The sequence below is a fragment of the Panthera onca genome, chromosome B1 (genome assembly GCF_046562875.1).
Source record: "Panthera onca isolate mPanOnc1 chromosome B1, mPanOnc1 haplotype 2, whole genome shotgun sequence".
In the NCBI taxonomy this organism is placed as follows: Eukaryota; Metazoa; Chordata; class Mammalia; order Carnivora; family Felidae; genus Panthera; species Panthera onca.
Genome location: NC_138342.1, coordinates 156,335,704 through 156,363,673, shown reverse-complemented (window position 1 = coordinate 156,363,673; position 27,970 = coordinate 156,335,704). Strand labels below are relative to the sequence as shown.

General features: G+C 47.9%; 1 protein-coding gene across 2 annotated transcripts; it reads right to left on the bottom strand.

The window, feature by feature from the left end:
• On the bottom strand, positions 1-27,281 carry TRIM35 (tripartite motif containing 35). 2 transcript variants are annotated; one of them, XM_078445565.2, is made up of 6 exons: positions 26,764-27,275; positions 13,861-13,956; positions 8,824-9,054; positions 5,138-5,160; positions 4,199-4,317; positions 1-2,828 (listed from the first exon to the last, which is right to left on the bottom strand). In XM_078445565.2, the coding sequence occupies exons 1-6, from the start codon at positions 27,196-27,198 to the stop codon at positions 2,251-2,253; spliced, it is 1,482 nt and encodes a 493-aa protein (XP_078301691.1). In that variant the 5' UTR covers positions 27,199-27,275; the 3' UTR covers positions 1-2,250. The 2 variants fall into 2 exon arrangements, with proteins under 2 accessions (XP_078301691.1, XP_078301692.1); XM_078445566.2 differs by lacking the exon at positions 8,824-9,054 and having other exon boundaries at positions 26,764-27,281.
• Between the last annotated feature and the right edge of the window lie 689 nt (positions 27,282-27,970).

Genomic DNA, 27,970 nt, shown 5'->3' with positions numbered 1-27,970 from the left:
GTGGGTTTTAGCTCAAATATCATTTTTATTTTTTTAAAAAAGAGGCCTAGGCTATCCAAATTGCACTCTTTAAAAAACCCCTTTCACTATCTACGTTGGAAATAAAAAAACATTTTTAAAAGTTTATTATAACTTAAAATAATTTTAGGCCAAGATTTTTGCAGATTCTATTTGATGGGCTAAACACCAAGAGAATGCACACTGGTCTCAGGTGCTGGTCACCAAAGTGCCTTGAGCGTCAATGAGCCCAAGTGCCTTCCCGCCTGCATACGCCAGTCAGCCAACATTCCAACCCAGCCCCCTTCACCCAGTGGCATTTCCTACCACATCCCTCCCCATGGCCCCTACCGATTGTACACATCACATTGACAATGCTTCAGTTCTGAGTCGTCATTTCTGTTTTAAAAGCCCATTTCTGTGAGGCGGGGGCACAGGGGGAAGAAAGAACTCGAGTCCTCAGTTGGGAACGTGCCCCCTGATTAGACCACCACCCCCACGGGACAGTATTTTCTCCTACCACGCCGTTTCCTGGGACAGGGCAAGCAGACAATCAACATTTATCTGCAGGCATGAGCAAGGAAGAAGATGGAGGTGCAAGTTTGCAGGCACGACAGGAATTGAAAGGGGGCAGAAGCAATCAGGATGACAACATGAAAGGCGACAGGGTGTAAGACAAGCAGCTGAGGCCAGGGAGGGCAGCAAAGGCTAAGCGAGGCCATCTCCTGCCCTTCTCACCCCAGACCTGAATGAAAGGGGTCCCTCATTACTTTATGAGGACGAATCAGAGCTGTTTCTTCCACAGCAATCACAGGACATAATTTCCCAGTCCTCCTATCTCATCCCCAGATGAGGAAACTGAAGCCCAGAGAAGGAACGGGTCTAAACTGTGCTTTTTAAAATGTGGGTTTTTTTTCCATTTGCATTGTATAAGTCACTTTTTAAGGCTAAAATGTAAAAAAAAAAAAAAAAAAAAGTTTTTTAAGTGAAATAGTCCAAGAAGTGCAAATAGATAAATCAGAGTTAATCTGATGGGCAGCCTTGCCTATTCCCCGGGGACCACAGGGGATCCTGGGGAGCAGTTTTAAAATACTGGTATAAAGTGATAGACAAGTTGAGCCCAGGTCCTGCCCCAAAGCCACAGCAGCAGCCCTGTATGAACTATATTTTCTTATTTTCTGTATTCTTGAGGCTCTGGCATCTGGGGCCTCACAGGCCTGGGGAACCTGTTCCTCCCAGGAGAAAGCAATCAACTCTCCGGTGAGCACGCCCTTCATATGCAAACCAACCCATCCTGAGCTACACCCCCAACCACTTCTTTTACCTGGCTCTCACACTGGGGGCCAAGGTTCCTCTCTGGATCATCCCTGACAACTGGGGACAGCCCCTATGTCTCAGAGCCTGCCAAAATGATTCAAACTAGAAGATCTCAAACCCGTCTACCCAGAGCCCTGCCCCACCTGTTCCTATCACCGAAACCACAATAAAGTCTCCAACCTGTGCTTCCTCAACTCCCCCTGCCTCCTCACAGACCCTGATGCTTCCCCTGATGCTGCCCTGTGTGGCTACTCCCAAAGGTGCGGTGGGGCCCTCCTCTTGGGAGCTGTAAATAACAAACTCTTTTCAACTGCGGCCCTCTCCAGGTCCACTGGCCTCGCCATACCTGGATAATAAAACCTACGTTTAAAACAGGCCCATTCTAAGGGTGCCTGGGTGGCTCAGTCGGTTAAGCATTTGACTTCAGCTCAGGTCATGATCTTGCGGGTTCGGTGCGTGGGTTTGGGCCTGCCCCGCGTCCGGCTCTGTGCGGACAGCTCAGAGCCTGGAGCCTGCTTCGGGGTCTGTGTCTCCCTCTCTCTCTGCCCCTCCCCCTCTCACGCTCTGTCTCTCTGTCCCAAAAATAAACATTAAAAAAAATTTTTTTTTAAAAACAGGCCCATTCTAGAAGCAAATGTCATCCCCAGAAATCCTGGCATTAGGGTTTAGAAAATTCACATCCTGAAGGTGCCATGGCTCTGGGGAGTGAGGGGTCTCCTGGATGACTTTTAACCGTGGGCAGAGAAGGGACCAGAAATGAAGGAGAAGGTCTGGGGCCTGGAGCCATAGGAAAAGGACAAGACAGGTCAGCAGGAAGATGCTGGCAGAGGCAGTTGGTTCAGAGGTACTGAGGTGAACGTGGACTGAGGAAGGGCAGAAAGACAGCAGGACCACGGACCCGGTCCCAGGCAGCATCCATCTGGCTCAGGGCCAACCTCAGCCATCCAGCTCCTCCTTGACAGTGATCCGCAGGGGGCAGATGCGCAGAGGCTCGGCAGGCCCGTCCCGCCGCATGCCCCCCAGGTAGAAGTAGGGCCGCACCTCCCCGAAGCGGGCGTGGAAGGTGTAGAGGTGGCAGTGGCTCTCCGCGTCGTAGAAAGACAGCTCGCCCTCCTCACACTCCAGCTCTACGCGCAGGCGGCGGGGGATGGCCGGGACCAGGGCTGACGTGGCCGGGTCCGAGGTCACGCAGTGGTCTCCCTCCACGCCCTGCGTGCGGCACACGTACCAGAAGCCCGAGCGGGTGTCGTGGTAGCAGCTGTGCGAGTGGCCTTCGGCGCCGGCGTCCTGCTGCAGCCGCATCACACCCACCCGCCAGCTGGGCAGCCCCCCCAGGTCCACCTCCCAGGTGTGGGAGCCCTGCGAGAAGACGCGGGAGCCCAGCAGGCACGGCGCTGAGGAGAAGCGCTCCGGGTTCTCCACCTGCACGCGGTAGCCGTGGTTGGTGACGCTGGTGAGGTCATTGGACACGGAGAGCCAGCCGGCCGCGGTATTGGGATCGAAGCTGAAAGGCACTGAGAGCAGAGGGGGACAGCAGGGGTGAATCAGCAAACCTTAGGTGCTGCCTGCCTGCCACGCCAGCTGATGCCTCCATCCCCCCAAAGTGACCCGCTGTGTCCCAACTGGCCCCAGGGCGTGGAGGGAGCTGTCCAGGGCTGAGGGGCAGGGTTATGGGCTGAACTGTACCCCACCGAAAAAGATGGGGATGTCTTAACCGCCAGTATTTCAGAAGGCATCCTTATTTGGGAGTGGGGTCATGGCAGATGTGACTGAGATGACATCAGACAGGAGCCGAGTGGGACCTTAACCCAACATGACTGTTGTTCTTGCCAAAGAAAAGAGAAGGGACACAGACACACGAGGGGACAAGGCCAGGTGATGACAAGGGCCGGGATCCAAGGGCTACAGCTGCCGGCCGAGGATTGCTGGCCAACACCGGAAGCCAGCGAGAGGCAAGGAAGGCCCTCCCTATAGGTTTCAGAAGGAGTACGGCCCTGCCGACACCAGCACTCTGGACTTCTGGCCCCTGGAACTGCGAGAGCAAGTAAATCTGTCATTTTACGGCACCCAGTGTGCAGTCCTTTGTTAGAGCAGCCACAGGAAACCAACAGGAGCAGGGGCCCCGGGTGCTCACAAAACTCCGTGACGATTTGGAGAAGCACGTAACATCCCTCTGGGTTACATTTCTCCCTACAAAATCATGTCTTAGCTTGGGTTGCTACACAAAAATACCCCGGGCTGCGTGGCTTCAACAACCGAAATGCCCCTCTCATGGTTCTGGAGACTGAAGTCTAAGGCTGGGCTGTAGTGTGGTTCGGTTTGGGTGAGGCCCTCCCTCCTCGTGGCTCACAGACGGCTGCCTCTTGAGAGGAAGCCGGCCCTCTGGTGCCTCTCCTTGTAAGGGCACTAACCCCATCCTGGGGCTCTATGCTCATGACCTCATGTAACCCAAATCACCTCCCAAAGGCCGCACCTCAGATGCCATCACATTGGAGGTTGGGGCTTCAACCTACGAATGTAAGGGGACACAAACACTCAGTCCGTAGCGCCCAACACAGTGACTCGCATGGCCTGGTGTCACCTTGGAAAGGCGATCCTGAAAGGAGGAGACCTTCCATTACCTACACGGTCCAGTTCCGAACAGAGAGGGCAGCCAGCTCCTCTTTCTGCAGAGGTGGCCGAGTGTCAGGACCCAAAGACAGGAGCTCTGCCAGAGGGTTTTGAGTGGTGGGGCTGGGGGTGGAGAGGGCACCAGGCACCTGTCTGAAAGAGGCTGGAGAAGGTCCGACAGGATGGGCAGCTAAAAGAGAGGAGTGCAGCTGGCTCTGTGCCTCAGGTAAAGTACCCCCCCCCTTCCTGTAACCCTGCCCGCACCCCCACTCACCAGATTCAACGGACGTGACCATCTTCCTCCAGACGCGGTACTGCAGGGAATCCAGGTACTTGCAGACGTCGATGAGCATCCCGGGCTGGACGGGCTCTGGCTCCATGGTGCAGAAGAGGCTGGGAAGGGAGGGAAGGCCTGGTGGGCAGGGCTGGGACCGTGCATCCTGGGCCTAACTGGGTCAGCTGGCCACGGGCAACAGGACTCATTCCCTGGCCATCCTACCCATGACAAACCTGGGCTGGGCTCTGATGGGAGACGAGCCAGTAGCCAATTAGGCTGCTCCTAGCTCTCTGCAGGATTCAGTATTTGGGCTCAACCTGCCCCAGCTGGGATAAATATATATAGGAGGTTCTCAGACACAGTTCCCCTTCTTGAGGGCACAAAGCATACTTACATATCTGCTCATGGGATGTCTGAGTCAGAAGAGACCATAAGGGTCCCCTAGTCCCAATGTCTGAACGTATCATTGGCCTTCGCTTTGAACACCTTCGGTGCCGGGAAACTCCCTACTCTCCAAAGCATTCTCTTTCATCTTTGTACAGCGGTGACTGGGATACAGTTCATCGCTGTGAGCCCAACAGACATCAACACAAACCAGTGTGTCCCTGAGGCTCTCAGAGGGAGGGGCTAACCAAGAAATAAGCTTAAACGTTGGGATGGCCTCCTGAGAAATACAAGCCATGTGCAAGATGACACATTCTCTCCCCACACAACGGACAGTGATTTTCCACACTCAGAAAAACAACACTTCACCAGCATAAATCGGAAGTGGAATGGCTCAAAGGAGGGCTCTGTCCACCTGGCCAGTCCCCACCACTCCCTCTGGGTCATACCCAGCTGGCTTCATTACCTGCCTGGCCCTGGAGCCACTGGCGCTGGCACCCCTGGTATTTCTGCCTGCTCTTCCCCTCCCCTCCATCAGCTTTGGCAACTTACCGGCGTTTTCGGCTTTTGTGTTTCTAAAAGAAAAAACAAACAAACGAGCAAACAAACAAAAAACAGAGCCATAAGCACAGGAAAAAAAAAAAAAAGTAAGTTTCTGATCTCAAAAGTAGCCCTACATCCCATGTTCATGGACCAGAAGACTTCACATTGTTGAGATGGCAATGTTCCCCCAACTGATTTACAGATTCAATACAGTTCCTATCAAAATTCTAGCTGGCTTCTTTACAGACACTGACAAGCTGATCCTAAAATTCATATGGAAATTCAAGGGAACCAGAAGAGCCAAAACAATCTTGGGCAAAAACAAAGTTGGTGGCTCACACATCCCGACTCCAACACTTACTAAAAGCAAGAGTGGTGAAAACAACGTGGTACTAACATAAGGACAGACATACAGAGCTAATGGACACTGAAAGTCGAGAAGTAAACCCTCATATTTACTGTCAGTTGGTTTTCTACAAGGGTGCCAAGGCCATTCATTGGGGAAAGAATGGTCTTCGGTAAATGGTCTTCAGTGGGACAACCGGACGTCCACATGCAACAGATTGAAGACAGATTCCCACCCTGCACCACACCCAAAATTTTCTGAATTAACTCAAAACTTAAATGTGGAGCTAAGCCTATAAAACTCATGACCCTGGATTATAGTTTCTTAGATATGACTCCAAAAGGATAAACAGCAAAGAAAACACAGACCAGCCGGACTCCATCAAAAGGAAAAGCTTCTGTACTTCAAAGGAAGTTACCAAGAAAGTGAACAAATGACCCACAAAATGGGAGAAAATATTTACAAATCACATACCTGCGAAGTGTGCATAATGCCTAAAAACTGTTACAATTCAACAACAAAAAGACAAGCAACCCACTTTAAAAAATGGACAAAGGATTTGAATGTGCAGTTCCCCCAAAGATATACAAATGACCAACAAGTACGTGAAAAGATGTTCAATATCATTAGCCACGGAAGAAATGCAAATTAAAACCACAGTGAGATACCATTTTGCACCCACGGCAATGGCTATTTTAAAAAACAGTCAGGAGGTGCCTAGGTGGTTCAGTCGGTTGAGTGTCCGACTTTGATTTTGGTTCAGGTCGTGATCCCAGGGTCACGGGATTGAGCCCCACACAGGGCTCCATGCTCAGCACGGAGCCTGCTTAGGGTTCTCTTTCTCTTTCTCCCTCTCTCTCCGTTTGCCCCTCTCTCTCCCCTGCTCACGCTCTCTCTCTAAAATAAAAATTTAAAAATAATAAGACATTTTAAAAGAAAGTTAGCGTTGGCAAGCAAGTGGAGAAGTTAGCCCTCGTACACTGCTGATGGGAATATAAAATCAGTGCAGTTGCTTAGAAAGCAACCTGGCAAACGGTTAAACTTACAAGTTACCGTATGATTCAGTAAATCTATTCCTAGGCACATACTCAAGAGAAATAAAAACATATGTCTACACAAAAACTTGCACATGAATGTTTATAGCAGTATGATTCATAATCGCTAAAAAGTGGAAGCAACCCAAATGTCCACCAATTGATGAATGGGTAAATAAATGTAGCATATCCATACAACGAGTATTATTCAGTCCTGTACTGATACATGCTGCAACAGATACAGTTTCAAAATGTGCAGAGTGAAAGAAGCTGGTCACAAAAGGCTACATGTTATGTGATTCCATTTATAGAAATCATTTATGGAAAATGTCCAGACTAGGCAAATCCTTAGAGATAGAAAGTAGATTAGCGTTTGCTGAGGGCTGATGGTGGGGCGAGAGGGGGAGCATAGGAGGGTGACAGCTAAAGAGTACGGGGTTTCTGTTGGGGAGGTAAAACTAATTCTATGACTGATTATGGTGATGGCTGTATAACTCTGTGACTACAGTAAAAACCACTGAACTACACATTTTAAATGAGTGAATTATACAATATGTGAATTTTATCTCAATAAAACTGTTACATTAAAAAAGAAAAAATCAGGGCACCTGGCTGACTCAGTCAGTTAGGCATCTGACTCCTGATTTCGGCTCAGGTCACGATCTCACAGTTTTGTGGGTTCAAGCCCCGTTTTGGGGTCCGTGCTGACAGCACGGAGCCTGCTTGGGTTTCTCTCTCTCCCTCTCTCTCTGGTCCTTTCTCACTTGCACTCTGTCTCTCTCAAAATAAATACATAAGCTTAAAAAAAAGGGTCATAAAAGCATCCCTGAAAGCACACTGGTCACTGGGCAAGACGACACTCCCAACTTCCTAAACAGAAACAGCAAGGAATCTAACTATTAGAATCCACCAAATGATTTTATTATCAGGGGCATTTTGGAGACAGGAGACATCAGGATTCAAAGCTTTGTATGAGGCAGAGAACCCCAACAGTCCCTGGTGGGGATGTGACACCCACCCAGCTTGAATGGAAGATGTCCCTGTCCCTTCTCAATCCACTCTACAAAGAGTTCCCTTTCCAGAGGGTTCGGCTGTTCTCTAAGTGGAGGAGATACCTCACCATCCTAATCGATTTCCAAACTAGCTTTCCATTATAGAAACATCTCTATAAAGACCTAGTGACTCATGGGGGGCAGGAGGCAGGGGATGAAAGCAATAAAAAGAAAAAAAATCAACTAAATAGATATTTTTTAAAGAGAGAAAGAGGTCACCCTTTTATTTAAAAAAAAATTTTTTTTTAATGTGTATTCTTTTTGCGAGAGAGACAGAGCGTGAGTGGGGGAGGAGCAGAGAGACAGGGAGACACAGAATTCAAAGCGGGCTCCAGGCTCCGAGCTGTCAGCACAGCACAGAGCCTGACATGGAGCTCGAACTCAACAACTGTGAGATCATGACCTGAGCTGAAGTCTGACACCCAACTGCCTGAGCCAACCCTGGTGCCCCAAAGTCACCCTTTTCTTAAAACAATAGAGAATATCAAAATGTCATATTTACATTAAAAAGTTAAAATAATTGTATAACTCTAGAATATTCCATTTTGTCTTCTTTGTAAAATCCTATAACCCCTGTCTGATCATGAGAAAAACATCAGACAAACCCAGGTGGGAGAACAGGCCATCTGGCCAGAACTCCTCAGGACTGCCAAGGTCATGAAAAACAGAGAAAATAAGAAGCTGTCACAGACCAGGGGAGACTGGGAGAGGGGACAACTAAATGCACTGTGGGCCCCTGGATGGGACCCTGGAGCAGAAAGAGGATAGTAATGTAAAAAGTGGTGACTCCAAAGAAGTCTGGACATTAGTTAATTACAACGCACCCAGGTCAGCTTCCCGTGGACAAATGTGCCACAAGGTGATGTAAGGTGTCGACAATGGGACAAACGAGGAGAGGCGTATGGGGGCACTCAGGGCTATCCCTGCAACTTTTCCATACATCTAAAATTAATCCAAAATAAAAAGCTTATTTACCAAGTACTCCATTTGGAGCAGAGAGAGAAGAAAGGAAAAGAGAGCAAGAGTGAGTACAAGAGAGGAAGGGCCAGGGAGAAGGAAAGGAGACAGAGGCAGAGAGAAGTGAACTCTGATGAAAACCCTCTTGGCCTCCTGACGGTCAGAGAACTTCCTTCGAGGGCTCTGAGGGCCCAGCACCCAGAGACTATGGGAAGATGGGGTGGGCCAGGGCCGGGGGCCTGTGGCTCCCCACCGGCTCCTGAACACCTGGTCCCTGTCACTGAAGCCAGGCGGCAAGCCCCTCACCATGAGAAAGGAAACGTCATCCTCCTTCATTTCCACCTGCAGCCGCTCAATCTCATGGGCCAGAGCCTCTGTGTCCTCTGCCAGCCGCTTCATCTTCCCTTCAGCCAGACGCTGCTTCTCCCTCGCCTCCTCGGCCATGGCATCCAGGATGGTTTGCTCCTCCACTCTCAGGAACTCGCGAAGCTTGTCAAACTCCTGTCGGATTCGCCCTTCCAGCCAGGCAGCCTCCACCTGCGGCAGAGAGCAGGACGGAGCCACAGAGGGTCAGCCTCGGATGGAAGCCCTCGGCCGGCGCCTGGCTGCGTGACTCGGAGGTTTCTAGCAAAGGAGCTCTGTTTTCAAAGGAAACCATGAGCAGACCCCCCGACAGGTAAAATGCAGGTACAATTTTATCAGCACAGAGTTGTAAGTTGAAAGCACACGGCATAATGAGATTTTCTTGATAAACTGAAATCTCAAATCGAATCACTGCTTCTAGATGACGCCTATAGTCTGGATCCTCCTCAACACACACTAATCTGTATCTTGGTTAGGTGCACAACAGCAAGGGAAATACTAAATCGCAGAAATGAACTGTTGTTGTAAGAACCATTTTTTATTTTTTGAATGTATTTTTAAAATTTTTTGCATGTTAATTTATTTTTGAGAGAGAGAGTGCATAAACAAGGGAGGGGCAGAGAGAAAGGGAGACACAGAATCTGAAGCAGGCTCCAGGCTCTGAGCTGTCAGCACAGAGCCTGATGTGGGGCTCGAACTCACCAACCGTGAGATCATGACCTGAGCTGAAGTTGCACACTTAACCGACTGAGCCACCCAAGTGCCTTGCAAATAACAACGGTGTTTAAAACTTATTTGTTGGGAATGCAAGCTGGTACAGCCACTCTGGAAAACAGTATGGAGGTTCCCCAAAAAACTAAAAATAGAACTACCCTATGATCCAGCAATTGCACTACCAGGCATTTATCGACAGGATACAAGTGTGCTGTTTCGAAGGGACACATGCACCCCCATGTTTATAGCAGCACTATTGACAATAGCCAAAGTATGGAAAGAGCCCAAATGTCCATCGATGGATGAATGAAGAAAATGTGGTAGATATATACAATGAAGTATCACTTGGCAAAAAGAATGAAATCTTGCCATTTGCAACTACATGGATGGAACTGGAGGGTATTATGCTAAGTGAAATTAGTCAGAGAAAGACAAAAATCATATGACTTCACTCATATGAGGACTTTAAGAGACTAAAACAGACGAACATAATGGAAGGGAAACAAAAATTATATAAAAACAGGGAAGGGACAAAACAGAAGAGACTCATAAATATGGAGAACAAACTGAGGGTTTCGGGAGGGGCTGTGGGAGGGGGGATGGGCTAAATGGGTAAGGGGCACTAAGGAATCTACTCCTGATATCATTGTTGCACTATATGCTAACTAATTTGGATGTAGATTTTAAAAAATAAAACAAGTTAAAAAAATAAATAAATAAAACTTATTTGCCTTCCAATCTTAAGATTTCAAATCTGTCTGATCCAGAGGCTTCCCAACAGAGTAGGAAGTATTTACTTTAAAACCAAATCACTGGGGCGCCTGGGTGGCTCAGTCGGTTAAGCATCCGACTTCGGCTCAGGTCATGATCTCGCGGTTCAGGAGTTTGAGCCCCGCGTCGGGCTCTATGCTGACAGCTCAGAGCCTGGAGCCTGTTTCAGATTCAGATTCTGTGTCTCCCTCTCTCTCTCTGACCCTCCCCCGTTCATGCTCTGTCTCTCTCTGTCTCAAAAATAAATAAACATTAAAAAAAAAAATTAAAAAAAAAACACCAAATCATTAACGATACGCACACTCCTTTTTTTTTTTTTCAACTTTTTTTTTTTTTTTTTTTTTTTAATTTATTTTTGGGACAGAGAGAGACAGAGCATGAACGGGGGAGGGGCAGAGAGAGAGGGAGACACAGAATCGGAAACAGGCTCCAGGCTCCGAGCCATCAGCCCAGAGCCTGACGCGGGGCTCGAACTCACGGACCGCGAGATCGTGACCTGGCTGAAGTCGGACGCTTAACCGACTGCGCCACCCAGGCGCCCCTTGATACGCACACTCCTAATCGTAACTACAAAAAGCTTTTTAAAAGTTAAAACAAACCCATAAATGCACTCAAAGAAAAAAGCAGAGAAATATTTCTCACCTTGGAATGAAAAAGACCTTTTGTACAGCAGTAAAACACTGAGAAGCCTCAAAGGAGATCGTTGAATGGATATAAAAATAAGAAGTTGTTTTTTTTTTTTTTAAAGTAGGCTTCATGCCCAGCACAGAGCCCAACATGGGGCCTAAAGTCATTACCCCGACATCAAGACCTGAGCTGAGATCAAGAGTCAGATGCTTAACCACTGAGCCACCCAGGCGCCCTAAACATGAGAAGTTCTAAATGGCAAGAGACTACTTATAAAGTGAAGTACAAAAATAAAATTCCAAGATGACCACTGGAAAAACAACTCGAAATGTGTGTGGTAGCAATGGCAGGTCACTATCTCATCTTGAGATTGAAAAGTTCAGTACATGATGAATAATATGCTCATGGCTCTGACAATATGTGACAAAATATTCACCGAAAAAGTGAAAATGACCCAGAAAAGGTAAAAGTGTTTTACTGAAAAAGAAATGACAAGTGAGGAAAAATATTTGCAACGGATAACAGACTGTTATTCTTAATATACAGAGCACTCCTATGAATCCACTAGAGAAAAGGGCAAATATTCCAAGGGGAAAAAAAAAGCATGTGAACTGGTGTTCACAGAAGAAACACAAATGGCTTTATACTCGTGAGCCGGTGTACAAACTAACTGTCAAAGGCATGCAAACGGGAGGGTACTGCTGAAATACCAGGCCCAAAAGATGGGTTGTGCGTGGTGGGAGAGACAGTGAAATGCAGGAGGATTTCTGTCCCACAGAAAGATAAAAAAGCAGGCAGGAAATCCCCGCCAGTGCAGAGTCAAGTCTAGCTACCCTGCCGGCTGGCAATCCGGAGCCTTGAAGGGGTAAACATCAAAGCCTTCAATTCCCTCATCAGCCTGCACAGACTGGACTCAGGGGGAAAGCATGAATCACATAGGAGTCCTGGAATCTCACACCTGGCCACGCGAGAGTTGCACAGCGCCTGGGACGGGCAGACAGGTGCTAGCACCTGGACCTACGGACATGCCCCAGGCACCTCCACTGTAGTCCCGACGAGGCCAGCCACGTGAATGGATGGGGCTGGCCACAAAGGAGCTCAAGCCACAGAGGCAGAGCTCCAGGATTCCACAGCGACCACAGGAAAAGCAACTCACTATGAGTGTTCTGACCACAGGGTGGGAGGTTCCAGTCACTTCCTGTCTGGATCGGAACAGGGTGGGAGGTTCCAGTCACTTCCTGTCTGGATGGGAAGCTCAACGTGTGTTCTGGCTCTGACGGTATGACAAAATGATTCACTGCAACAGTGAAAACACCTCTCAAATCCAGCTGGATGGTCTATAAGACGCGAGAGTTGTTGGAAGGACTTTTCTGTTGGGCACTTCACATGCATCCTCTCAAGTGAACGTTTAACAACATTCTAGTAAGACGAGGCCGCTCTCTTTCCGCAGATGAGGGAATTAGCTTGTAGGGGGTGAGGGATGTGCCTGGAGGACAAGGCTTGGGTTTGGGAGTAGGTCGGCTTTGCGGTTACTGCCCTGGCCACCCACCTTTCACGATCCTTTCTTCTACCTTATTCCACCAGCTCTGCGGCTCGGGGAAACTCCTTGGCCAGATGTTAAGGAGGCTCTTTCTCAAGCCTAGTCCCCTCCCGTGGGCACATGGGCATGGGAGGGGAGTGCCAGGCAGCCCAAGCCAGGTAGGCCTCAGCTGAGCTGTACTTAGTAGAAGTACTCACCCAGGGGGTGACAGAGCAAAGCCAGGACAACCCATCAGAAACCCGGCTGCCAATCTGCACAGGACTCAGAGGAAGAGAGGGTGCCCAGGCATAAACAATGACAGTGGGGAGAGAGGGGAGACCATTCACTCATTCAACTTACAACCCCTTATTGATCACCTATTGTGTGCCAAGAATCCTCTCAGATACTACTGCGCTTGCTTTTGTTACATTCTAATGGGAATAAATAAAAAAAAAAAAAAAAATAGGAAGTTAATTGCAGGTAACGTAGTGTTCCAAAGAACACAAAATGGGGACATATGAGAGCAACTAAAGGAGAAGGCTGCTTGGGTAGGGTAATCAGGGAACGATTCTCCGAAGGGACGTCTGAGCTGAGATACTAATGACAAACTGCACCTTATGGGAGATCCGGGAGGAGACAGCTCACGTGAGGGTCAGAAGGCAGGCCAATGTGGCTGGAGCCAAGCATGGGAGGAGACGAAACCGAGGAGCAGGGAAGGCCGTGAAGGCCACGGTGAGGAGTCTGGACTGTGTGATCTCAACAGTTTTAAGCAGAGGAGTGACGCAATCAACGTATTTTTCTAAAACATCAGTCAACTCCGTGGAGACGGACTGCAGAAGGGCAGAAGGGCAGAAGGCTGGGGCCCTGGTACGCGGCCAGGTGAGAAACAACGGAGATATGGCCAGGATGCTGGAAACAGAACGGCAGGTGGACATGATGTATCTTGCAGTTAGAGGAGACAGGACTGCTATGGAGTGGACCCGGGGAGTAACAGGGAAAGAGGAGGAGCTGAAGAGCCCTAGGTCATCGTTGGCTTGAGCAGCTGGGTTGGATGGTCAAGTGCAGCACGTGTTGAAGTTAGACTGAAAGCACAGTGCAGATGGCACAGGTAGTTTTTCAAGCCACTTCCGTGGCTGCTGGCGTGGCCTGTGCCCAGCTATTTAGAGAGGCCATGGCGGTGCAGCCATAATCAGCAACCTAGGACATGACCGTGCTAGACCCTCAGAGTTAGGGAAGGATGATTCTGTGTCCATACCCACAGCCAGGGTGGGCCCACCCTCGCCTCTCCCCTCTCCCCTCCCCCCATATCCCAGGTGTCCCTAATCTCCCCACTCAGCCAGTGCACTCACCTGATTATGCTTGGCGATGGCCTCATAGGAGCGCCGCACAGCCCAGAAGGCCTTGGCTTTCTCCCGCAGCGCATGCTCCATGTTCCTGCACTTGGCCTACGTGAGATACAAGAAGGAGGTACATTAGGGCTGGAGGCCAGGCAGGGGGTGACACACCCCATTTACAACTGGAGTCCAACGTCAGTGTGGGCACAACTCAACCGTTTACTCAACCCAGTCTGTCCACATGCTGCAGGGCACAGCAGAAAGGGAAGTCCTATAGCTCTGACCTCCAATCCGGCATTTTTAGCATAAAGTGCTCTCAGATCCCTTCTAACCGGCCCCTTCGTTTCATACCTGGTACAGATGGGAAGACAGGGCCTGTTCCCTCTCAAGTTGGCCACAGTACAGCGTAGAAGGGCATCCCGCTCAGGCCTAAAGCTGGTCCAGGCAAGCCAAGAACCCTTGAGCTGTGTGCCAGTTCTATAGACCATGTGCTCACAGGCTCCCTTTCCCACTTTCTAAACCGGACTGGCCTGCAGTTAGAAATGAACAGATCTGATGGCAGGTTGGTCCAGTTATTCCTACAGGGCCCGATCTAAACACAGATCTCTCCACATCCCTACCTTGTGGCAATATTCTACAGGTACAGGAGCCATGTGAAATACTTTCATCACTGCTTTCAGCAAATACTTTGGTTTTAGTAGTTTTGTTTTTTTAAACTTAACCATTCTTGCTCTGATCTCCTTGGACTTCACTACCAGTTTTAGGTTGGATTCCTACCTTTTGTATTCAAGGCCTATCCATTTCTTTCCATCGTTAACCTTTTCACTTATCATTCTGAGAAAGCTTACCAGGTTTTTTTCTTTGGAAAAATAGTAACAATTCTAATGGCATTAATTATAAATGGCCAGCATTTACTATTTGCCAGGGAAGGTGCTAATTACTTTATAGATTATGTTACTTAATCATAACATTATCTCTGTTAGGTGAATAATATTATTAGCCTCATTTTAGAAATTAAAAAACAAAAACAAAAGCACACAAAAGGGAAGTGACTAGCCCAAGAGCACACAGCTAGTATATGGCAGAATAGGGATATGAATCTAGACAGTGGTGATAGCCAGCTTCTAAGATGGCCCCTGGTGATCCCTCCCTCCTGTGAGATAGGGCAATTTGTTGCTTTAAGCTTCCAGTTTTGGGGGTGATTTGCTATGCAGCAATAGAAGATACAGATTTGTCCTCAAAAGCCTCATCCCCACCTGGACCTGATTCGGATGATGAGATTCAGGAGCTGATGCTGTAACAAGATGTCTGGGGATCTTGGGAGTGGGTGAGTATATTATGAATGTGGCAGGGGTGGGGCGACAAGAATCATTGGGGACCAGAGGGCAGATTGAAGGAGGCAGCCTCTAAAGTGGTCCCAGCAGGGGTGCCTGCGTGGCTCAGTCGGTTAAGCGTCCGACTTCAGCTCAGGTCACGATCTCTCGGTCCGTGAGTCTGAGCCCCGCGTCGGGCTCTGGGCTGATGGCTCAGAGCCTGGAGCCTGCTTCCGATTCTGTGTCTCCCTCTCTCTGTGCCTCCCCCACTTGCACTGTGTGTCTCTCTCTCTCAAAAATAAACACTTCGAATGAATGAATGAATGAAATGGTCCCAGTAATCCCCACTTCTGGCATTCATGCCATGGTGGAATCTCCTCCCTGTGGGCTGGACCTAGCAACTTGCTTCTGATCAGCAGAATGTTGCAAAAGCAAAGGGAGATCACTTCCAAGATAGGGGACCAACAGCCTGTGCATACCCCTTCTCACCCTACATTGCTTGCTCACTTTGGATGGAAGCCAGCTGCCATGTTGTGATCTAGTCTACGGGGTGGCCCATGGGGCTAGGAACTGAGGATGGCGTCCACCCAACAGCCCAACAGGACTGGAATCCTGCCAGCAACCACACGAGCGGGCAAATAAGCAAGCTTGAATGGTGACCTTGGCCTACTCGAGCCTTCAGATGAGACTGCAGCATCATGAGAGACTGAGGGCAGACACCCCCAGCTAAGTCATGCCCAGATTACAGACCCAAAGAAACCATGAGATAACATTTTCTGTTTTAAACCACTCTTTTTGGAGGTAATTTGTTATGCAGCAATAACTGGGCAGTCTCTTACTCCATAGCCCATTCTTCTAACTGCCGTAGTCCAAAAGTGATACCTCGTTTCATTTTCTGCAGATTTTGTTTTCTTTTCTATTCATTTTGGTCATTTTTATGATCTCCTTGAGAATATATAACAGATTTTTAAAAATTATTTTCTGTAGAATAACATCTCTAAGGTGAGCCTCCCAGTAGCAAAATAAAATCAGTATGAACCTCCCACAAGACCAGTAAAATATCACCCTAATGTTTTATTTTGTGGGACAAGAGGTCTTGTCACAAAGTCACGTAGTAGTTCTGTGATGTGCCAAATACGCGTGGATGACAGGTGTGAAGGAACTGCCCACACGTTACCCAGGGGTGTGCTGGTCCCAAAACAACACAGCCCAGCCCTCTGCCTTCGATTACGGGCTAAAAAAAGATGGCAGGGGGCCGGGCGCAAAAGTCCCTTGTCCTTTCCCAAACTTCAACCACTATGAGAGTTCTGCTGTAATACAGCAAAGAACAACCCCAAAATGACCCTTCTCTGAGGTGTGAGTTGATGAGATCCACCAATGGTTCTATTTGTAACAAGAGTTACTACTGACATGGACTGTGCATCATGCATCAGATTAAGCACTTTATAAATATCATGCTACTTAATTCTTACATTCCTGTGAGGCAGGCACTACACTCCACTTACACAAAGGAGAAAAGAAGGCCCAGAGGAGTTGAGTAAGTTGTCAAAATTATTGAGTAAGTTGTTAAAATTTATGTGAAGCTCAAGAATGGTCAGCACTAATAGAAGGTGGCAGAAATCAGAAGGTGGTTGCCTCCGACTGGGAAGAAGAGGGCTCTCCAGGATGACAGAAATGTTCTAGTTTGTTCGGGGTGGCAAGTATAGGGTGTGGATAATTGTCAGAACTCCTCAGATTCAACATTCAAGATCTATGCATCTTGTTGTATATAAAGTCTACCTCGAAAATTTAAAAACCTATAAAATGAAAACATTTCTTGCCACTTACCGAGAGCTTTCCTCCCACAATGAAAGGAAATCCCGGCAATTTCTCCCAGGTTTAAAGAGTTGTTTTTTACCTTTCAATCTCTGTTGTTGACAACTTATTTGCTTTGGCATAAAACATATGTGTGCCTTAAATACACATACATGTGGTTAAGTACAGAAGGTTATAAAGTTATAAAGTGAACACCTCTGTAACCACACCCAGGATGTGTCCTTTCTGAATCATATCCCCTTCTTGCTGCCACAGCAAACAAGGGTCCTTATTTGCATGTATTTCCCTGCTTCTCTTCATAGTTCTATCCACCCATGTATGCATCCTTAATCTAAACAATATACTTTAGTTTTTCCTGGTTCTGAACTTTGTATTAATGGAACCATTCTGTGTGCATTCTTTTGTGTCTTGTTTTCTTAACCTTAATGTAAGGTTTACAGGATTCAAATCCATTACTGTATGTAAGTTTACTCATTCATTGTTGCACTGTATTCCAGGGTATGAATACACATTTACCCATTCCGTGTTCATGGACAGTTGGGTCATTGACACTCTCCAAGTAATACAAATAGCACATATCTTCCTGCATACATCACATACACACGTACACTTGTCTCTGTGCAAAATACTCCTGGAGGCAGAAACACTGGTGTGTGTATTTTCAGCTTTAGAAGATTAACGCCAAACCGTTTTCCAAAGCAGTTGTACCAGTTAATACCACACAAGCGATGTTAATGAAGTGTTCATTAACCATTGGGCATTTATTTTTTAATATCTGTTCACGTCTTTCAACCATTTTTTAACGGAGTTGCCTGCCATTTTCCGACTGGTTTGTAGGGATTTATTGTAAATGTGCAACGTCTTTCATGGGTTAGATGTGTAATAAGTATCTTCTATTGTATCGCTTGTATTTCTTAACTTCAGTATGGTCAAATGTATCGGTCTTACCCTTTAGAATTAGTTTTAAAAATACTCCCATACCCTAGGGTCACAAAGTTAATTTGCTATATTATTATCATTTTTTAAGCTTTAGGGCTTTCCTTTCTCATTTGGGTCCAACGTGGATACCTGGAGTTTATCCTGTGAATGGTATGACCTGAGAGCTCGCTTCCTCAGAACCATTATTTAAGAGTACTAGCCTGCCCCACTGATACACAGGCCACCTCTACCATACATGAAACGCAGATATGTTTCCAGTTCTCTAGTCTGTTTCCCTGGTCCACCTGTCTGTCCTCTGCCAATATCACACAGCCTTAATTTCTACACCTGTAAAATAAACTTAGACCTAATAAATATCTCCTAAGAATGTTTTTGCAATCGTTGTCCCTTAAAGTTTTCGTACGAATGTTAGAATTAGCTTGTCAAATTCCACAAAATAATCGCATTGGGATTTTGATTAGGATAGTACTGACTCTACACTCAGTTTGGAGATAACTGGCATCTGTAAATAGTGAGTCTTCTCATCTATGAATATGGTATATCCTCCATTTAGTCTTTGATGTCTCTCAATGAAATTGTTCCCCACTTCTCCCTCCCCCCCACCACCCGGCCAGAGATCTGCATCTTTGTTACCTTTATTGTTATAAACTCAATTTTCTATACCACTGTATTTTTTATTTGATATTTGCTACTGATATACAGAAATATTTTAATCTTTTTGCAACTGGCATTCTGTCTAAACTTATTTATATTCATAATTTATCCATAGCATCTTTTTATTTCCTATGCAACAGAAATTTCTATACAGATACATGTAATCATGTCATCTACAGATCATGCTAGTGTAGTTTCCCTCTTTCCTAACCTTATACCTTTTATTTATGATTCCTGACTTATTTTATTAGCTACAATTTTCAATACAAAATTGAATAGAACTGGCCATAATGAGAAAACTTTCAGTGTTTCACCATTAAATATGGTATTAGCTCTAAGCTTTTCAGGAGTTATATTTCATCAGATTAATGAGGTTCCTTCCGTTCCTAGTTTGCTAATTTTTTTTTAAGTACTAAAGTATACTGAACTTTATCAAATGTATTTTTTTTCTGTCCATTGTCATAATCCTATTTAAGTGGCACAAAACTAGGTTGTTTTCTTCTCTGACAACTTCTGTCATTTAACTGGAATATTTAACATAACCCAATATGTTTGTCATCCAACCTACCACCTATTTCTCCCACTTGTTCAGTATTTCCTTTTCTTCCTATTTGGGGACTTACTGTGCACGTTTTATTCCACTTTTTCCCTTTCCGTGCACTTTGTGGTTCATCTAGGAAATACTGCATGTAAACAGTGAATTCAAATGAATCTAAACAATACACTTTTCACATTTGTTTTAGATATTCGGATTTTAACACCACACAACATACGTGTATCCAACTGGACTGACCATTCAGGGACCTGCATTATAGCCCAAACAGTGTGTTGAATGAGCAGAAGCTGCTGGCTTCCTAGTGGGGGCTCTGGTGTGAAGCCTGGTCGGGACTCATACGGGTCATCACTGCCCTGGATGGAGCTAAATGGCCTGTGACATATGTGGAGCATCGACCAGGCCCCAAGCCCAAAGGAGCAAATGAGCTCTGATTTTAGTTTCAAATTACAACACTCAAGGTTAGTTATAAACATGCAGAACAGGAAGCTTTTATTTACACTAAAAGGTTCAGAATGTGATTATAAGGTCTACGTCGTTGATTTTAAAAATTACAATTTGATTCTTTAAGCAGCAAGTTTCAATAATATATTTAATAATTAACTCTAAGGATTTTACAAAGTTATTTTGCCCAAATTATCCATTAACACAGGTGCTATGTGGTATAACAGAAAATGGGAAGGGTGCAGGTAAGAGAAAGAATAAATACTATTTCCCAAGATGGTCACAGCGCCCCTCAAGTATTTATCAAAGTGCTAGGGTCATGTCTGCAGCCAGGGATGTCTGCCCCAAGCCAGATTTTCTGTCCTCCGAGGCCCTATGTATGCTGCTGTATCTGACCGATTCCTGTCTGCACCGTCCAACAATCCCAACGTGGCGCTGAAAACTCAGCTCAGGTTCCCCTCACTTCCTCAGGGAGCCACCTTGATCTCCCCAGCAGAGTTCAGGTACATCCCTTGGGCTCTCACAGCTCTCAGGTACAACCCTATGGTCCCATTTACTACCCTGGATAATCACCTCACTTTCCTGGAAAGGCTGCAGGCTTCCAGGAAAGGCCAGGTTCTCTCGCCCCACACATGGTGCTAAACAAACCTTTGCAGAAGGAATGGACGCTTGCCCTGCAAGGGTAGAAACTGTCTTGTCTCTGCATATCCCCAGGTCTCAGCACAAAGCGGATGTGCGTAACTACCTACCTGCCCAGTCAATGAGTGCATCCAACGTCCATGGTCTTTCCACTACTCCACACTGGCTCCTGGACTGAAAGTTAGGAGACCTGATTTATAAATAGTGTCTTTGTCACTAACCACTGGCGAGAACTTTGGCAAAGCTCTCTCACTGGCCGTCAGGCTCCATACCTTAGAGGGGCACCTGGGTGGCTCAGTCGGTTAAGCATCCAACTCTTAATTTCGGCTCAGGTCATGATCCTGTGGCCGTGAGACTGAGCCCCACGTTGGGCTCAGTGCTGGGTGTGGAGCCTGCTTAGGATTCTCTCTCTCCCTTTCTCTCTGCCCCTCCCCTCTCTCTCTCTCAAAAAAAATTTTTTTAATTAAGAAATAAGGCATGTCTCTGAAATTTCACTGTAAAAATGAAGAACAGTTCTTGGTCCATGTTTACCCAGCCCATTACCAGTGTCCTGGCATCTGCCTCTGGTTCCTGTTACTTTCCCTATTTCAAATGTTTGTTTCCAGGCAGACTGACACAGCAGCTAAGAGCTCTGGCACCCTGCCACCCAAGTTCAAATCCCAGCTCCCCCATTAGGAGCATTCATTTTCTTCTCTCTGCCCCATGGTTTTCTCATGTGGGTAAGAGGAATGAGACTGCCTAGCTCACAGGATTGCTGTGAGGTTCCCACTAGTCAATCCATGTAAAATACTTAAAAGAGCACACCAGGCATGTGTTAACTCTCACTACTAAGTGCCACTTAGCACCAGGTGACTTAACTCTCCTTCCGGGTTATTTCCCAGGCCTCTTAAATGCATAGGATAAATGCATCCAAGACAACTCGATCTCGTCCAGATCCTTTTCCTATCCAACTCCAACCCAGTCTCCCATTTTTCCTTTCCCCTCGGTGTGCTTATGAAGATTTAGCCAGACTAACTGTAAGAAGGTAATCCCAGAAGGGGAACAGACTGGGGCTGGTGCAGAAGAAGCTGGAGGGCAGAGAATGGCTCTCAAGTCAGTCCCATGTGACGCATAAGAAAGTGATCTGGACAAGGCAGTTCGAGGCCTGGGACTTGGTGGGGGTTCTGCAAGGCAGAGTAAACACTGGACTGGGACTCAGGAAATCTGAGTACTAATCCTGCGTGTACCCTTTTCATTCCCTGCGACTGTCACGAATTGCTGTATCTCTCCAAGTTTCTGTTTTCTCACTAGTAAAATGGAATCATCTCCTCACAGTGCCCTATGACTCCAAGTCTGTATATTTGGGGATCTGCAAGTTTTCCAGGAAGAGTTTTCAATTAGTGTTTTCATTCAATAACCTACACAAACAAACAAACCAAAACCAAAACCAAAACACCTAACTAAGGTAAACCTTTTCTGAGTCACCTTATGAACACTGCCGACACACGCTTTCAGTTCCTACAACTTCAGGACCAGTCTGTATTTGCTAACAATGTCCAAGCTATACGACTTTCATTGTCTCGGCCTAATAGGGAAAGAACAGAAATACACCTAATAGGTAAAGGATAGGCTAGATCTGATGAAGGCCAATTACATCACAGCCAAGTTTTGGTTCTTCGAAGAGGGAAACTGAGGCTGGCAAATCAAGTCATCACATAGAAGAGGGTAAAGGGGTATCACGAGTATTGCCAGACAAGCCTCAGAGCCACCGAAGGAGCAGCGCTTGAGTTTCAGCAAAATAAAGCCTTGTAATGAATATCTGAACTAGAAATGAATTGATTTTTGTTTTGTTTGTGCTTAATTTGTAAGTTTTGTGTGTCTGTTTTACTGCCTATGTGTGGAATAGGAGGAATTTACACTAGTTTAGTGTTTGTATGTAAGGAATATATTTTATTTCACAGTGTTAGAACAGTTTCTCCCCAAAGAAGAACGGGTACGTTGTTCAGGTTTGAGAAACACGTGCCAGTGGATGTCCCTTCAAGCCCCAACATGTACTTTTAGTGATCTGGTTGAAACACTTATGTCATGTGTGGGGCACCTGGGTGGCCCCATCGGTAAAGCACCCACTTCAGCTCAGGTCATGAACTCGCAGTTTGTGAGTCTGAGCCTGGCGTCGGGCTCTGTGCTGACAGCTCGGAGCCTGGAGCCTGCTTCAGATCTTCTGTCTCTCTCTCTGCCCCTCCCCGGCTCGTGCGCACTCACTCCATCTCTCTCTCTCTCAAAAAAAATAAATAAATAAATAAATAAACATTAGAAAAAAATCAAACACTTATGCCACGTTTGGGTATCTCAGCACTTCCTTCCTTCATGCCCCACGTATGTAGGTAGGACAAAATCTCAGATCTTTAACATGCCCTTTGTGCCCCTTGCGATCTGTCCTGGACTGGATGCCCTCATTCCCCGTCCAGACGTCTCTGGGTTACTCTGCATCCCTGCCCCCTGCCCCACCACCGGGGCTTGCTGCCCCTCACTTAGCTAACTCCTCCTGAGCCTTCAGGTCTCTTGAAATCACTTCCCCAGAGACTCCTTTCCATGCCCCAGCAGACAAAAGCAGGCTGCCTTGTCACAGTGGGTCACATCCTGTACTGTCCTTCACAGGAATGTCACCCTGAAACTACAACGAGGGTGATTATATATACATATACTTTTTTAAGTTTATTTATTTATTTTTGAGAAAGATAGAGAGAGCGAGCAGGGGAGGGGCAGGGAGAGAGGGAGACAAAGAATCCTAAGCAGGCTCCTCGCGACTTGAATTCACGGACCATGAGATCATGATCTGAGCTGAAATCAAGGGTCGGACGCTCAACCGACTGAGCCACCCAGATGCCCCTAATTAGTGTGATTGTTATTCAGTTATGTCTGACTCCAAGAAGCCAAGGGCTAGGACTCCTCTGTCCTCTGCTGGACATACTGTGCCTGGCACACAGTAGGCACCCACTGATGGCAGTTCTTACCCACTCAAGCCTCTTAAACTTCTACACATAATCGGCTGCCCTCACAGCTCCTAGAACAGAGAACCGGCAGGGAAAGTCTTCCCCAGGGACCAGAGAAGTTTCTCACAAAGTCCATGACCAGAGTAGGGGCTGAACAAGGCCCCAGGTGAACTGTATATAGTACTTGCCCTGTGACTTCAGACAAGTTACTTCACCTGAGACTCAGTGTCGCTGTCTGTAAAATGGGGAGAACAGTACCTACGCGTAGCAAGTTGAATAAAGACGTCCACATCCTAAAACTCAGAATTTGTGAATACATTATTTATATGACAAAAAGGACTTTGCAGGTAGGATGAAATTATGGATTTTAAGATGGATGATTATCCTGGATGGTCCAGGTGGGCCCAAGTCATCGAAGGGTCCTTTTATTTTTTTATTTTTTTTTTTTTTTCAACGTTTATTTATTTTTGGGACAGAGAGAGACAGAGCATGAACGGGGGAGGGGCAGAGAGAGAGGGAGACACAGAATCGGAAACAGGCTCCAGGCTCCGAGCCATCAGCCCAGAGCCCGACGCGGGGCTCGAACTCACGGACCGCGAGATCGTGACCTGGCTGAAGTCGGACGCTTAACCGACTGCGCCACCCAGGCGCCCCTGAAGGGTCCTTTTAAAAGGAAGTTGGGGGAGTCAGTCAGAGAAGACAATGAGACAACAGAAGCAGACGTTGGAATGATGGAGAAAGGGGCCTCTAAAAGCTGGACAGGGCAAGGAAATAAATTCTGTCCTGGCCTCCAAAAGGCACGTAGTGCTGCCAACACCTGGATTTCAAGACTTCTGACCTCCAGAACCATAAGAAAATACTTCTGTGCTGTGCTAAACTGCCGTGTTTGTGGCAATTTATTACAACAGCAATAGCAGACCAATATGCAACCTCATAGGGTTTTTGTGAGGATTAAATTGGTTGACATGTAAACACTCAAGAGCACCAGGCACATAGTAAGCGCTCAAAAAGCATCGGCTGGGGGCGCCTGGGTGGCTCAGTCGGTTAAGCGTCTGACTTCGGCTCAGGTCACGATCTTACCATTTGTGAATTTGAGCCCCGCATCGGGCTCTGTGCTGACAGCTCAGAGCATGGAGCCTGCTTTGGATTCTGTGTCTCCCTCTCTCTGCCCCTGCCCCACTTGTGCTCTGTCTCTCAAAGATAAACCAAAAAAATTTATAAAAAAATAATGTCGGCTGGTTCGATTACTATTTTTACCGAATTCCTCAGGTGACTGCCCAATTGATCTTTCTAAACACACAGCTCACCACAAAGTCCCTATTTAGAAGCTTTCAGGGCTGCCCACTGCACACAACAGAAGCCCCTCAGGCTGCTCTCCCCTCTCCAGCCTTCCCATGCTGCTCCCCGCCCAGTCACCCAGCACTTCCCCTACTACAGTGCGAGTTCCACAGGGCGAGGGCTCGGTCTTACCTCTGTGGCTTCAGCACCCCTAAGGTCCCGAACACCACACAACAGGTCCTTGGGACACGGGTGCCTAACGCACGACTGAGTCCCACCCTGCGAAGGGCTGAGCACACATGGCTTGCATTCTCCTCACATCTTTCAGGACCAGACTCCCTCTGTCCTCATAGGTCACCCTAGGTGCCCATCAGTCTGACAGCATCATCCCTCTGCTTAAAACCCTCCTACTGCTCCCTAAAGTCTCTAAGATAAAGGCCAAGCCTCATGGCCTCAAGGCCTCTTCTGCCCTCCATTCTCACTCGAACCACTCTGAAATCCTCTTACTGCCTGAAGAGTTAGGCCTCCCAGCTTCTGGACCCTTATGTATGTTGCTGCCTCTGCCTGAAATACCCTCCCTCACCCCCTTCACCTGGCTAACACCTCCTCATCCCTCAGGTCTCTGCTTCAAGCTCCCTGAAGGTATGACATGTTGTTTATCTCATGTCTTGCAGTATCCCTGGGACCTAGCAGTACAAGGCATCTGCTGAATGAACAGGAAGTTGTCATTAGACCGTATGTGCTTCCTGGCACCTGACTCACTAACTGGGAATCCCGGCTTAGCCCAAACCTGGGGGTTCTGCCTTAGTGCTCTTGGCCTCGACCCCTGCCCATCTTCCTGCTCTGTACCTGTGCCAGTCCCATGGTGATGAGCCATGACTTGATCCATGGTGCCCCCCCCACCTCAACCCCAGCCCCCAGAATGCCCAGTATTTACTTTAGCTGTACCAAATCAGGACCTGGCACTTGTGCCAGAAGAGTATGGGAAAAAGCAATGTTGTGGACCACTGTTAAATACGGCAACAGGCGTTACAGGGTTATCCCTCTGGCAAGTTACTGTGGTATTCAAACATGCGTTCTGTTAACATTCCCCTTTACTTGAACTCTGTCAAAATGTGCAATGGAACTGTAACCAACTTTCAATATTTCTTAAGAAAGGCATTAGGGGTGCCCCGATGGCTCAGTCTGTTAAGCATCAGACTTTTGATTTGGGCTCAGGTTATGATCTCACAGTGTGAGTTCAAGCCCCGCATTGGGCTCTGCACTGACAGTGTGGAGCCTGCTTGGGATTCTCCTTCTCTCTCTCTCTCTGCCCATCCCTCCTTCATGCACACAAGATCTCTCTCAAAATAAATAAGCTTAAAAAAAAAAAAAACACAAACAAACAAAGAAAAGAAAAAAAGGCATTGAAAAGAAAACAGGGTCTGGAGACCAGCGCACCTCTTTAATACATTCAGCTTCCTACCAGCTTAACCAGTGGGTCTGACCCATGTGTTAACAGCTAAGGAAATAGTGTTTCACACCCTGTGCAATTTTTAAATCAATCAGTAAAAATAAAATAACAGCCAATGCCAGAGTACAATAGACGTTTTCACAGAACTTCTGTTTCAATTGGCACATACATATGAGTGCTCTGGATCACAATGGAAAAACCATGGGCTAAAGGTCAAAAATTGTGAAAACTCCTGAGATGGCTAATCCTTACTTTCTGATCATTTCCCCTTCCTATACCAAAGTATTCTCCATGTTACTTTTGCCCTGTACATTCCTCACTTTATTTACAGCCACTGGAACTCTAGGCATTGGGGTGCGGAGTGTGATCCAGAATAAATCAGTTGGCCAGGGCCAAAAGCCTCTCCACTCCTCCTCGATACATAGGGCCAGCTCCGGGAAGTATGTGACCCACTTTGGAAGACCTTATCCCTGGCTCCCCAGGTCCTGGGCTCCCGCACCTCTAACCTGACTGCCCTAAGCTCCAAGATGCTTGGGCTTTACCCACTCCTGTGCTTCTCAAATGGGCCTGAGCCACACCCTGCTGGGGTAACTGGTGCAGGGGCTCGGCCCTTCAGAAGTGGGTGGGGCCGTCCTGAGAACAACGTGTAACCCCAGTTCCCACACTTCCTGTTTACTTTCCCTCTTCTCCCCTCGCAGGCCTCCTGGCCCGACCCCCCTGTAGGTTAGCGGAGTCCGAGGGGGCGAGGTCTGGGCACACAGCTCTGACGGGAGCCGCGGGGTCAGGGGTGCCGAGGTCCGGTCGGGACGCGGCCGCCACGTGCGCTCTCGGCCACCTCCCGCACACTGCCGCTCTTACCCGAAAGTCGTGGGCAGTGTCTTTCACTGGCTGCACGCGGTGCCCCTGGTGCCGGGAGTCGGCCTGGCACGAGCAGCACAGCAGCTCCTTGTCGTCGAGGCAGAAGAGGCTGAACTGGGCGCGGTGCAGGCGGCAGAGGCGCGGGGATCGGTGGCCCGCCCAGCGCGCGTCCTCGGACTCCTCGCGCAGCAGTTTCTCTACCAGGTTGTTGAGGGTGTGGTTGGTGCGTAGGTCGGCGAGGGCCGCGCGGTCCTTGCACACCGGGCAGGTGGGCGTCACCTGCACCTCCCAGCAGCGGGTCACGCACCCGCGGCAGAAGTTGTGGCCGCAGCGCAGAGTCACGGCATCGCGGAAGGGATCGTAGCAGACGGCACAGAGCAGCTCCTCCTTGAAGGAGCGGGAAGGCCCGGGGGACACGGCGGGGCCCAGCTCCATAGCTGTGGCCACCGGTTCCCAAGCCGGTAACTTTGACTCCCACCCCTCCCACCCACCTCGAGGATTCGGGACCCGCGCGGGGCGGCTCCCGACCCCTTCCGTCCGGCGCGCTGAGCGACAGAGGCGCCGGCCAATCGCGAGGGACGCGCTCTGGAGGCTCCGCCCTAATTCCAGTCGGCGCAGGGAAACCCCGGAAGAGCGGGGCGGGACCCTGTACTTCGCGGTTCCCGCCGGTCCCGCGGGTGCTCGTCGGCCTCCGCCTGTCCTCGTCGGCCTCCGCCTGTCCTCTGCGGTCTGGCCCGGTTCAGGGAGAAAGAAGCTGCCCAGTTGTGCTGTAGGGCTTCCGTGTCATTGGAAACCTATTAACGGTTTGAAATGGGAATGAAATTTAAGATCCTTCCTCACCGAATCTCTGGAAATCTCAGGTCGGCGAGGTTGGAGAAGAGCGAGCCCTCCACTTCCTGGTTCTGGAATAATGGTTGAGTCTTAAGCATCTGTTTACCACTTTTGCTTTCGTTGTTTACTTATTTTGGCGAGACTTATTCCTGCTCCCTGGGATAAGGAGGAAACAGGTGAGAGAAGGGGGTAGTGGGAAGACCTCTAAAAAAGACACTTTTCCGGTCCGTGCTTGCATAAGTGGGTATGTCACAATCTTTCACGATTTATTTCGTCTTGAGCAAAATGATCACCATTTGCAGCTCTTTTCTGCATGAGATAAGCATTAAAGTGAAATGAATATGGAAAGTGCTTATGACATTAGGCAGACCCCCCC

What these genes read in the sequence shown, in the direction of transcription:
- TRIM35 (XM_078445565.2), bottom strand. Translation starts at nt 27,198, where the DNA reads ATGGAGCTGGGCCCCGCCGTGTCCCCCGGGCCTTCCCGCTCCTTCAAG. An exon ending in CCATCGCCAAGCATAATCAG is followed by an intron (nt 9,055 to 13,860) that starts GTGAGTGCACTG and finishes TCTCTGCCGCAG; the next exon opens with GTGGAGGCTGCCTGGCTGGA. An exon ending in ATGACGTTTCCTTTCTCATG is followed by an intron (nt 5,161 to 8,823) that starts GTGAGGGGCTTG and finishes TTTTTCTTTTAG; the next exon opens with AAACACAAAAGCCGAAAACG.